Genomic DNA, 13665 nt, shown 5'->3' with positions numbered 1-13665 from the left:
CATCCAAGTTGAAGATATGATTTACTCCTTCCTTTTTACCAAATTTGAAAACAGCAGGGAGAACATCAACTCAGCAGCCGAAAAAATTACAGAAATACTTTTAACTGCAGCTAAAAGGTCATTAAAAAAAGTCAAACACAGCACTACCAAAAAAAGTAAAATCAAGAATTCAAACAAAAACAAATGGTTTGACAAAGACTGTAAAAAATTGCGAAAAGAATTGAGATTAAGTTCAAACAATAAACACAGAAATCCTGCAAATCAAGAAATTCGAACACAATATCTTAACACCCTTCAGAAATACAAATCACTTCTAAGACACAAAAAAAATGACCATATGAATGCCCAACTCAAAGAAATGGAGGACGCATTAGATCATAACTCCTTCTGGGAACACTGGAATAACTTTGACAAAACAAGAAAAGAAAAAGTCATCCCATTAGTTGATGGAAGAAAATGGACAGAACATTTTGAAAAATTGTACAAAAAAGATAACCTAAATTCTAAACAAAAAACCTTAGAATCTCAGTTAAGAAAACTTGAAGAGACACAAAAGGACAGGCTAAATCAATTAGATTCCACTATAAAATTATCAGAATTGAACTCAAAATTAAAATCCCTCAAGAACAAAAAATCATGTGGCATAGATGGAGTGTACAACCAAATGCTAAAACACAGCACACCTAAATTAAGAGAGGCCACGTTAAAATTATTCAATTTAATCCTGTCTTCAGGCCATTTTCCAGAACAATGGAAGGTGAGCCACATCACTCCAATCCATAAAAAAGGTGACAAACTTAATCCTAATAATTATAGAGGCATCTCACAAGGCAGCAATTTAGGGAAAGTATTCTGTGGCATCCTGACCAATAGAATTCAAAAATGTATCCAGAACAACAATATAATAAATTCATCCCAGATTGGCTTTTCTCAAAACAACAGAACAACCGACCATGTATACACTTTGCACACACTCATAGAGGAACACGTACAAAATGTTAAAAAAGGTAAAATATTTGGCTGCTTTATTGACTTTAGCAAAGCTTTCGACTCAGTATGGCACGATGGACTTATGTTGAAATTAATTGATAGTGGAATTGGAGGCAAAACGTATGACATCATTAAAGATATGTATAAAAACAATAGATGCTGTGTAAAAATTCACAACAGACTAACAGATTATTTTGATCAGACAAAAGGAGTTCGACAAGGCTGTTGCTTAAGTCCAACCTTATTCAATATATATATTAATGATTTGGCCACAAAAATTGAAAGATCTTCGTCCCCAGGTCTTAAACTTCTAAATAAAGAAATTAAATGCCTGCTTTTTGCCGATGATCTCCTCCTACTCTCCCCGAGTCCAGAGGCGCTTCAGGAAAGTCTGAATATTATCAACGAATACAGTATAACATGGGCCCTTCCAATTAACCTGGATAAATCCAAAATCATTGTATTCCAAAAAAGACATTCCAAACACAATAATTATTACAGCTTCACAATTGGCGAAGAAAAACTGGAACAAGTAAAAAAATATTGTTATTTAGGACTAACGATTTCTTCAACTGGACTTTTTGATGGAGCAATAACAGATCTAACGGAAAAGGCAAGAAAAACCTATTACATGCTCAGGAAATCACTACTAAAATATAACCCCCCCATAAAACTCTGGCTAAAACTTTTTGATTCAATACTGAAACCAATATTACTGTATGGGAGTGAAGTTTGGGGAACTAAATTTAAAAATAAATTGGACACATGGGACAAAAGCCACCCCGAACTATTCCACTTGGAATTCTGCAAAAATATACTGGGTGTAAACAGGAGTTGCCCTAACATAGCGTGTAGAGCAGAGTTGGGAAGATACCCACTCCTTCTAGACATACAAAAGAGAGCAGCAAAATTCTGGAACCATCTGCAAATAAGCAAACCAGACAGGCACCACCACACTGCTGCCCAACTGAGGGATGGACACCCAGAGAGAGACCCCTTCAACTACCTTGTCCAAAAACATGGGCTCAGCAAGAAAGACTTAAGCATTGCCTCAAAACTAAAACAGTTAAAAGAAAGCTGTATAGAAAATTACACTAACTGCTGGAAGAATCAAATGAAAGAATCCAGCAAGCTAAATGTATACAGAACATTAAAAAAGGACTGCAAATTGGCACCATACTTAATCCAAATAAAAAATTATAAACAAAGAATTCTATTAACAAAGTACAGGCTCAGCGACCATAGTCTTGCAGTAGAAAAGGGGCGACACAGACAATGCTGGGTGGCTCCCGAAGGGAGACTATGCGTCCACTGCAATATTAACGCTGTCGAAAATGAGCCTCATTTTCTGACGGAATGTACAAAATACCACAATATAAGAAGTGCATATTACAAACAATTTGAATACATCCACCCAGGTTTCATAAACCTAACGAACCAACAAAAACTACCATTCCTCCTGGGGGAAATAGAGACCTGTAACATTTTAGCCTCCGAATATGTGCAGTCCTGCCACATCCTCCGAGAGCAGGCCATACCACCAATAAACATAGGCCTGAACTCATAGTGTTTTTTTTTTTTTTTTTGTATCTATTCTTATCTGTCTATGTTTTTTCTTTACGTAATTATTATAATTGTAATGTTTTTTATTTAAGCATTTTTATTTTATTTTATTTTTTTATTATTTAATTAACTTATCTGTTCCTGTATTACCATTGTTGTTATTATTGTTGTTATTATTATTGTTCTTATTGTTTAAGTGCTTTGGCAACAGTGTACCATACATTCATGCCAATAAAGCCATTGAAATTGAAAAATTGAGAGAGAGAGAGAGAGAAGAGGAGGGGGAGGAAGGAGAGAGAGAGGAGAGAGAGAGAGAGAGAGAGGAGAGAGAGGAGAGAGAGAAGATAGAGAGAGAGAGAGAGAGAGAGATAGAGAGAGAGAGAGCACTGGACTGTGTGGATGTGAAGTGCTACCCCATGGCAGCTCCATTCATCATTACCGTATCCTCATTAGAGCACACCGCCATGCTGTGTCTCCTCACAACTCCCACACCACTGCCAAAACTACACCTCCCAGTGGGCCTCTCACCTTCAGCGTGCTACCAGAATGGCAATAAAACTACCTCCCTCAGAGATAGTATCTATGCCCACATTGCAACTTCACTTCAGGCAACAAGGCTCATTCCACCGGAGGTTGAAAATGGAGAGTGGTACATCATAATGACATAAAGACCATGAAGACCCAACTATTCAGAGAGCACTTCCCGTCCTAACTGGCACTTCGACTAGTGCGTAACTTGCAATTACAGCAGTTACATTTCTGCACTTCTTTTTTCCTTTTTATTTCATTTTGTTATATTTCCTATGTAAAGCAGTATTTATTTATTGTTACACCAGGTTCTATTGCTCGTAGCTTGACTATTCTCTCCCTTGTACGTCACTTTGGACAAAAGCGTCTGCTAAATGACTAAATGTAAATGTATGTAAAAACTACTCCAAACCCCTGTGTAGTCATTACCAATGCCATTATATTTATAGGTCAAAGGTGGCACTAACAGACACAAAAAAAAGCAGATCTAACAAGGACTCATTTGTATTTTGCAGAATCATAATGAAAACTCCACTTCCCATGTAGCTTTTCAAGTGGAGCAGAGTAGCTGAAGTGTTTTGAATTCTGCTTCATGACCGCTTCCTGTTCCGCACGCCATGCTTGTCAGAGTGGTCGTGACGGAAGGGACAGATGAAGAGAGGAATTTGGAACGCCACTGGATGATGACATCACTGCTCCAATTCCTTTCGCCTCAAAAGGCCTGTTTTTTACACTTCCTCTAGAATTCAGACTGCAACTGTTTAGCAACGGTGCCGGGGACTTGCTCTATCAGCATAATTGATTGCAATTAGCTCATGAAAGATGATTAGCTTGTAAAAGCAAATAAACTTCAAACTTCATCAGTGTTAGTTAACGCAACCTGACTGTGTAAAGGGGCAGAGGGCAGGACGTGTGTGCCAAATAACACACACACTACTAAAACAGAATTGCAGTGGCTTTTATAGCTATACACTTAGTATGAGTGGTAACTCTAAATCAGTGGGTAATCACCACCTTTTGCACAGCTGTGCATTGACATCCCGTAGTATCTCTTCCGCTCATAGATTATCACTCACAAGTGCTGTACTGTCATAACTACTAATTGATGTCCATATGGCCAAAACCGCTTGTGGAAAATGCAATGTGAAAAACACTAACATGTCCATGTAGCTCCACACCATCATCAGTACAGCAGGGGCACTAAAGGAAAGAGGAGCGGAGTGTGCTGTACACACATCTAACATTGGAGTCTGTGTCTGTGTCTGTACACACATCTAACATTGGAGTGTGTGTCTGTACATCTAACATTGGAGTGTGTGTCTGTGTCTGTACACACATCTAACATTGGAGTGTGTGTCTGTACACACATCTAACATTGGAGTGTGTCTCTGTACACACATCTAACACTGGAGTGTGTGTCTGTACACACATCTAACATTGGAGTGTGTGTCTGTCTCTGTACACACATCTAACATTGGAGTGTGTGTCTGTGTCTGTACACACATCTAACATTGGAGTCTGTGTCTGTACACACATCTAACATTGGAGTGTGTGTCTGTACACACATCTAACATTGGAGTCTGTGTCTGTACACACATCTAACATTGGAGTGTGTGTCTGTACACACATCTAACATTGGAGTCTGTGTCTGTACACACATCTAACATTGGAGTCTGTGTCTGTGTCTGTACACACATCTAACATTGGAGTGTGTGTCTGTGTCTGTACACACATCTAACATTGGAGTGTGTGTCTGTGTCTGTACACACATCTAACATTGGAGTGTGTGTCTGTACACACATCTAACATTGGAGTGTGTGTCTGTACACACATCTAACATTGGAGTGTGTGTCTGTACACACATCTAACATTGGAGTCTGTGTCTGTGTCTGTACACACATCTAACATTGGAGTCTGTGTCTGTACACACATCTAACATTGGAGTGTGTGTCTGTACACACATCTAACATTGGAGTCTGTGTCTGTGTCTGTACACACATCTAACATTGGAGTGTGTGTCTGTGTCTGTACACAAATCTAACATTGGAGTGTGTGTCTGTACACACATCTAACATTGGAGTGTGTGTCTGTACACACATCTAACATTGGAGTGTGTGTCTGTACACACATCTAACATTGGAGTGTGTGTCTGTACACACATCTAACATTGGAGTCTGTGTCTGTGTCTGTACACACATCTAACATTGGAGTGTGTGTGTGTCTGTACATCTAACATTGGAGTGTGTGTCTGTACACACATCTAACATTGGAGTCTGAGTCTGTGTCTGTACACACATCTAACATTGGAGTGTGTGTCTGTACACACATCTAACACTGGAGTGTGTGTCTGTACACACATCTAACATTGGAGTGTGTGTCTGTACACACATCTAACACTGGAGTGTGTGTCTGTACACACATCTAACACTGGAGTGTGTGTCTGTACACACATCTAACATTGGAGTCTGTGTCTGTGTCTGTACACACATCTAACATTGGAGTGTGTGTCTGTACACACATCTAACATTGGAGTCTGTGTCTGTACATCTAACATTGGAGTGTGTGTCTGTACACACATCTAACATTGGAGTGTGTGTCTGTACACACATCTAACATTGGAGTCTGAGTCTGTACACACATCTAACATTGGAGTCTGTGTCTGTACACACATCTAACATTGGAGTGTGTGTCTGTGTCTGTACATCTAACATTGGAGTGTGTGTCTGTGTCTGTGCACACATCTAACATTGGAGTGTGTGTCTGTGTCTGTACACACATCTAACATTGGAGTGTGTGTCTGTACACACATCTAACATTGGGTTGGTATAGTGGCAGGGGTCTGGCCCACATGTAATAAAATCAGAGGTGTTTGCCGAGCAAAACTGCGAGGAGCAGAAAACATTGATTCCCATCTAATACATGGCCATTGATCCAGAAGACAGCTGATTCATGATGGCAGCTATCAGGAGAATGGATTTCTGCTGTGGGGAAGAGAGAGGAATATGACCATGTCACACACCACACACACACACACCCACCCTACAAGTACTTCCTGTACACCACTTGGACAAAATAGAGTGTCTTCCAAAGGAATAACAAACAAATGAAGAATCGGGTACAAACACAGCACCCCTTTAGCAAGAACAAAAGGCATTTTCTACCTTTACCATCACCGACTCACATTCTTTGACTTTAAAGCAGAGCCAAGCTGAATCGATTTGGAGGCCAGGGGGAATGTGTGACTGCAGTCAATAATTACCACAAACATTGTTTGAAATCGCATCTCAATTAGAAGAAGCCTGATCCTCCGCACATTGCCGAAAATACAAACATTGAAGCACATCTGGCCGCTTTTAAAAGGGGGGGGGGGGGAATCTGAGCTCACTTAAGCCCCTACCAGTTAGTACACAGAGCTTGGCTCCTTATTACAGCAATGAGAGTGAGATAGCATGAGGAATGGAGAGAGATGCATACTGAGAGGAGAGAGAGCCAAGTGCACTGCAGGCAAAAGGATGGCACGTTGCCCAAGTGGGCATTGTGCCACTCTCTTAGACAGAGTGAGAATGCCAGATCACTCCCTAAAGACAATTGCAAGTGCCAGGCTATGCCCGCAGGGTATGGGCAGCTCTGGATCTGGGGCACAGGGAGAGCTCCCACACTCAGGCCTGCCAAGCCAGCCTTCTGCCTGACTAGAGAGTCACTGCGACCTCCAGTGCAGCAGCATTTAATACACAGTTCTACAAGTTCCCCTTCAAATAGGTTAATCCCAGAGCATGTTAACCATATCATATCTACCTTAAACCCCTTTAATCCTCCAGTCCAATCTGGACACATTTTACACGATCCTCATGGCTGGCTACCTATCTCCAATTAATCTCTCCGATTTGTGAATCAGACATCTCATTCGGGGGGGCGCTAATAAGCACGGAACCTCAATATACTCTAAAACAAGTTCTCTCTCTCTCTCTCTCTCTCTCTCTCTCTCTCTCTCTCTCTCTCTCTCTCTCTCTCTCTCTCTCTCTCTCTCTCTCTCTCTCTCTCGTCTGCAGTGTATGATCCAGATGAGTGGACAGATGAGGTTGTTCCTGCTTGCTCGTGTTCCGTACTCAAAGGCATGGGGCACAGATTGCAGGGGGTTTATAGCACCTCTGCAGCCAGCCTGCCTTAATCCCAGGGCCTCTGATGGAGTCCATCTGCAGCGGGGGCACATCTAGTTCCTCTAGCTCCACGGAGGAGTCAATGCTTCCTGCTGATCCCCTGTGATGCCGTGTGCACGGGACACACGGAGAAGAGGTGAAATCATGCAAAGCCCCTTCCACTACACGGGCCCAGAGTGATGAGACTTCCGGATTATCTGGTGACTGAGCTGGCTGGGCCGGGTGAGCTTTAAGGGAAATGGCTTGGTCTACCACCCCCTTCCACCTCTCCAAAGAGCTCTGTTACATAACATTCTGGAGTCCACTGCACCAAACACAGCCTTACTTCAACTCTATGGGGGCATTCTGTAGCGGCTCACACTAGACGTTGTTCTTAGAAAAAGAAGTGTGAAAGATGTCGGATCAGCTACAACTCTGGCAATAGAGAAATGTTTAAAACGGCAATAAGGTGGGGGGAGCTGCATGTTTCACCAGATATATGAACACGGCCATGAAGTAGGAAAAACAAACTCCATATGGTGATGGCTGCTTCAAGGGCCCCTCTGGGAGTTGTGGGTAGTGTAGTATTTCAGCAGCCTCTTTGGGGCACTGCCCAGTCAGGGGAGCGGAGCAGAGCAGTCCTCTGGAGCTCGAGGGCTCCCAGGCAGGGAATATGGGGCATCACAGACATGAGGGGGGGAGTGCTGAAACACCTGTATTGTGTGTGTAATATAAGTCTTCCTGTTCGCAGATCACTGTGTGTGTGTGTCTGTGTGTGTCTGTGTGTGTGTGTGTGTGTGTGTGTGTGTGTGTGTGTGTGTGTTGTATGTGACGTGACGTGACGAGACATTCTAGAGAAATGCCAGGGCACAGCAATCAACATTCCCATTAGCTTATCTCCCATTAACCATGGGTCTGCAGCCAAATTAGCATAACGACGCCGAACAAAACACCGGTGCTTCATAACCCTCTAAAATGGCTGCCGTCAGGAGGCCTGCTGAGAGAGATTCCACAAACACACGCACACACACACACACACACACAGTGAGATGCTTGCCTGTGCACATGTATCACAATGGAAGCGTGGTCCCTAGTGTTTCCACTAATGCTTGTTCACTTTAATGTCCAAACACTACTCTTCCCGGGCTTGCCTTAGGTATGGGTTGACCCTGACATTGATTCACTTCAAAGGACAGGGCTGTTTTGAACCGTAATGACACCACAGCCTGTGCGATGCTGCGCACACACAACACTGGCACACTGGAACACACTTGTCCCCTGTTTGCTGTTGATGGTACATGGTTGTCTTTCAATAACCCAATGAGTAACACAATGCTAACCTAATACAGTGAAAGGCGTTATTAGATGTTATCTTGTTGTTACGCCGTTCACACTCAGTACTATTCCAGAACATGAAGTGAAGTAGAATCAGGACACACAACAGGACTTTGCCATCATGGAAGGCTAAGTGGGAATGACAATTTGTTATCCATTATGTGTTTTGTTTTTACCTGCCATTGTTACGGATGTGAAAAACATAAAAGGAACATTTCTTTTTTTCAGCTTTAAGAAGTTTCATGGCAAGCGGTGTGTGTAGTCTTACCATCTTCTGCAGATACTTGTCTTTCCGGACGTCCACCATCACGTAGCCCTCCTTGACCAGGCCCAGGCCCACGTCGTCTTTGGAGTCGGTGAACTGCAGCGTGACGTGGGGGCACGTGGCTCCGCTGTACTCCACGTTGAGCTGACACTGAGTGTTCTGGATGTCGCGCACGATACAGTCCACCACGTCAGCCCGCGCATCCTCCTGCAGAGGGCAACACTGGGTCAGCACTGCAAACTCTTATAAACACACACACACACACACACACACACACACGCACTACTAACACACACACACACACACTACTAACACACACACTACTAACACACACACACACACTACTAACACACACACACACACACACACACACACACACACACACGCACTACTAACACACACACACACACACTACTAACACACACACTACTAACACACACACACACTACTAACACACACACAACACACACACACACACTACTAACACACACACACACAACTAACACACACACACACACACACACACACACACACTACTAACACACACACACACAACACACACTACTAACACACCACACACACTAAACACACACACACACACACACACACACACACACACACACTACTAACACACACACACACACTACTAACACACACACACACACACACACTACTAACACACACACACACACACACTACTAACACACACACACACACTACTAACACACACACACACACACACACACTACTAACACACACACACACACAACTAACACACACACACACACACACACACACTACTAACACACACACTACTAACACACACACACACACACACTCCTTCACTGCCTTCACACACACACACACACCCACACACTACTAACACACCCACACACTACTAACACACACACACACCCACACAACCACACACACACACACACACACCACCTCACAGGGGACATCCTTGTAGACACCAAACAAGAGTAATATGAACATACAAGACAAAAATAAACCAATCATGCCCACGAGAGACAGGACACTCAAGGTTTCCAGCCTCCCGCCCAGAGCCAATCATTCACTCCACACTCAGAAATTGGCCAATAACTCAGTCTCTTCAGTCTGAAGCAACCAATCAATCTCTCTTTAGTGAAGGCTGTGAGCCTAGGAAGGCTATGAGCTCTCAAGCAGTCTCTCTCTCTTTTTCACACACTCAAGCTCTGGACATCACTCTCCCTACCAGGACCAGTCTCCATGGCAACCTGTGAGTGCTGCCTGCCTGCCCTTGGGGCGGCTGAGATGGAGAGGGACGCTTTAAAAGGGAAACAAATTCACAGGGCTTTTTTTTTGTTTTTCTCTACCTCTGGACAACTTGTCACACTTGGCTATGGGGGATGTCAGCACGAGCGGGAGAAGAAAGGAAATGCAGGAATGATGAGGGCATTCTGATTAAGCTCTAGGGTGCCAGGGGAAGGCTAGAGGCGGAATATGAATGCTGTGCTGAGTGTGAGTGACTGAGTGCTGAGGACATCTCTGGTGGTCTAGCAGTTACCCAGGTGTGCAAGTGGACGGGCGGAAAGGGAAGGTGGTTGAGGACAGAACAGAACAGACAGACAGACAGACAGACACAGACAGACAGACAGACAGACAGACAGACAGACAGACAGACAGACAGTTCTGTTATCTATCTGCGTCCGCAATATTGGTGTCCACATGTGTTTCAGCAATATCAGGAAAACACACACACACACACACACACACTCACTCACTCACTCACAACAACAACAAACAAATAAACAACAAAGTCCAAAATACAAAGATACAGTACAGAAATACAAAACAGCAGTCGTCTGCATGTTGTGCATACAAAGTTAAAGATTCAGCCGAATCGGAACACACATCTCTATTTACTTATTCTATTGGGTAACTGAATGACCCTGCTGGCAGATCCATCTGTGTAACAAAACCAACATGTTGATCATCAATATGTCCATGCACTTACGTCCAGAGGCACCTGGATGAAGGCAAAGGCATGCTCCGTGGCCTGAGCAGCCAGGGTGCGAGTGCTGAACGCTGGAGGGAGAGGAGCCAGGCGTGTGGAGGAGACCGTCTCTCTCTGCAGTTAGAGGGGAAAAGAAAGCACCATTAACTCAGCAAAAACACTTCCCAAAAGGAACTGAATAGCAGCCTTTCATTGACCAATCTGCATGTTCCCCCATCTGTACTGTACTGAAAGAGATGCGATAGCCGAACAAGAGAAGTACTACATGCACACTGGAGAGAGACCACCGCAGTGTGAGAGACAGCTTCACACATTTGCATAGTGAATGGAACACACTCTGTCTACTGTATGTGCCTTCATTGGGAGAGCTGCAAGGCATTGGCAACCGTCCAATTTAAGAGGTTAGAAAATTGGCTAGACTACAACAACTACAACAAATGTTTGTAATATTTGGTTCCATGTGTCCCAACGTCCTCCTGTCCTGATCTGTCCACTCAGTAACCTTGGTAACAGTCCACTCAGTAACCTTGGTAACAGCTTGGCACAGATCATTCATTCCTTTAACAGTAAGCTATAACTGCATGGGTAGTACACACCTACAATTCCCAATCAGATGGTCAAACGGTCATTCACATTCGGCTTACTTTTGGCAAGGTAACTTCTCTGTTTGACCAATTTGCTATTAGAATGACACATTTATCATTTGACTATCTCAAGGTAAAAGGGCGCAGTCGAGTTATATTTCAAACAGCTGTTGTTAGGGATGAAATGAGTCAAGCCCACAGGAAACTTCTAATAATACTGCATGTTGACCTCTAGTCTTGATGGCAGAGCCCTATGCTAGTCTTCTAGAAACTAGCATAACACATAATAAGCCAATTAGTATAGATCAGCTTCACCCACAATGGCATTTGCATTTGAACAGTTTGAAAAAAAAAAAACATGCTTTGCATATCAAAAACGTAGGCTACCTTGCTGTTTGGCTTCCCAAGTCTAGCCTTCATAATACGAACACTGGCTGCTGTGCTCTGAATAAGATCCACATAGTCTGAGATTTTAACTCACAATTCCATGTGCCATAGTAGCACACATGTTTCTGAGCTTCCACTAATGTAAAACTACTGTGACAAACTGACCATGTAATTGTGATAACTGTGATAACTTCATAATTTCAACTGCTGCCAATGAGCTGGTGATACACATACCGTTCTGGGCCCGTATTCACAAAGCATTTTGTCTTACCTACTTACATTTTGTCACACTGAAGGTTTCCAACTCAAATTCTATTCGCAAAGCCGCTGAGACCAACTTTTATGAAGGAAAAGCAAGAACTGCTAAGGTAATAGAACTGCTAAGGTAATAGAAAGACGTTGCTACGCCTGACGTCAGGTCTCATGCACAAGTTTGTTTTCAATATCCTCTGTGATTGGTTGATGAGTGACAGATCTGTGTCGGTGAATATTACTGAGTTTTCCCAGCCACTCCGCATAAAGAGAAGTCGCGTGCCAGTGAGAAGGCATGAGCTAAATGGCCAATTGCAAAGAACAATAGATACATTAATGAATAATCAAAGAACAATAGATACATTAATGAATAATCAAAGAACAATAGATACATTAATGAATAATCAAAGAACAATAGATACATTAATGAATAATCAAAAACAATAGATACATTAATGATTAAATACAGATGACCGGCTCCAAATAAAATAACAGAGTACGCTACCCATAGGCCGGGTGTATGATGTATAATGACACGTTTGTGTAGCCAGGAACTAATCTAATTTAATTTACAATAAAACATACAATGTCATTTTGACAAGTTCTTTTGGTTGGATTGTAAACATCGCATCCCTTAAGCTCCACAATGACTTCTTTACAACTGAGATCTCTTAAGTGAATCTCCACTTGCATTCCAAAACTAAATTTTGTATAAATATATTACATTTCTTAAAATGTCTCAAGTTATTGAACAACCACCAAAATATGCTTTCATCTAGTGAAACAAAGAAACACAGAAAAAAAGATGTACGCTGGAACAATTATTGGCACCCTTTGATGAATTTAAATTAGTTCCTCAAACTAAATAAAAAAACAAATAGAACTCACTTGTGCACAATTTTATGTGTTCATGTGACCTGAATAAACCAATGAATTCTGTTTTTACTGCATACAAAGGGGCTTAGTGTTCCCTGTTTCTTTTTCACGAAGACAAGAGAGAGCTGTCAGAGCATCAAAAAAAAAAGCTATTCTCAAACGTCATCTTTCCAAAGGCTACTTGGCAATCACCAAAGATCTTGAAATCCCTGTTTTTTTCAACAGTTTTTAAGGTTTTCAATAAGTTTCAGTCCTAAAACTGTTCAGACATCCAGGATGTGGCGCTAAGAAGAAACTCAGTGAGAGAAGTCTGTTAAACACCACCACCAACGCAAGAGATCTAAAAGAGCTTCAGGCTGAGCTGGAGAAGTCTGTAACGGTTGGTGTGGGTTGTGGAAACACCACCACGCAAGACATCTAAAGAGCTTCAGAAGTCTGTAAAGGTTGGTGTGGGTTGTGGAAACACCACCACGCAAGACATCTAAAGAGCTTCAGAAGTCTGTAAAGGTTGGTGTGGGTTGTGGAAACGCCACCACGCAAGAGATCTAAAGAGCTTCAGGCTGAGCTGGAGAAGTCTGTAAAGGTTGGTGTGGGTTGTGGAAACACCACCACGCAACAGATCTAAAGAGCTTCAGGCTGAGCTGGAGAAGTCTGTAAAGGTTGGTGTGGGTTGTGGAAACACCACCACGGAAGAGATCTAAAAGAGCTTCAGGCTGAGCTGGAGAAGTCTGTAAAGGTTGGTGTGGGTTG

The 13665-nt window shown here is 42.6% G+C and overlaps 1 protein-coding gene across 1 annotated transcript in view; it reads right to left on the bottom strand.

Annotated features, from left to right (window-relative positions):
* snd1 (staphylococcal nuclease and tudor domain containing 1) overlaps window positions 1-13665 on the bottom strand; it is a 165555-nt gene that overhangs the window by 10302 nt on the left and 141588 nt on the right. The window contains 2 exon segments of the mRNA XM_031582313.2: window positions 8821-9024; window positions 10817-10930. Of these exon segments, the coding sequence (XP_031438173.1) occupies window positions 8821-9024; window positions 10817-10930 (318 nt within the window).

This window comes from Clupea harengus, chromosome 16, assembly GCF_900700415.2.
Source record: "Clupea harengus chromosome 16, Ch_v2.0.2, whole genome shotgun sequence".
Classification (NCBI taxonomy): Eukaryota; Metazoa; Chordata; class Actinopteri; order Clupeiformes; family Clupeidae; genus Clupea; species Clupea harengus.
This window is presented reverse-complemented; position numbering and strand designations above follow the sequence as displayed.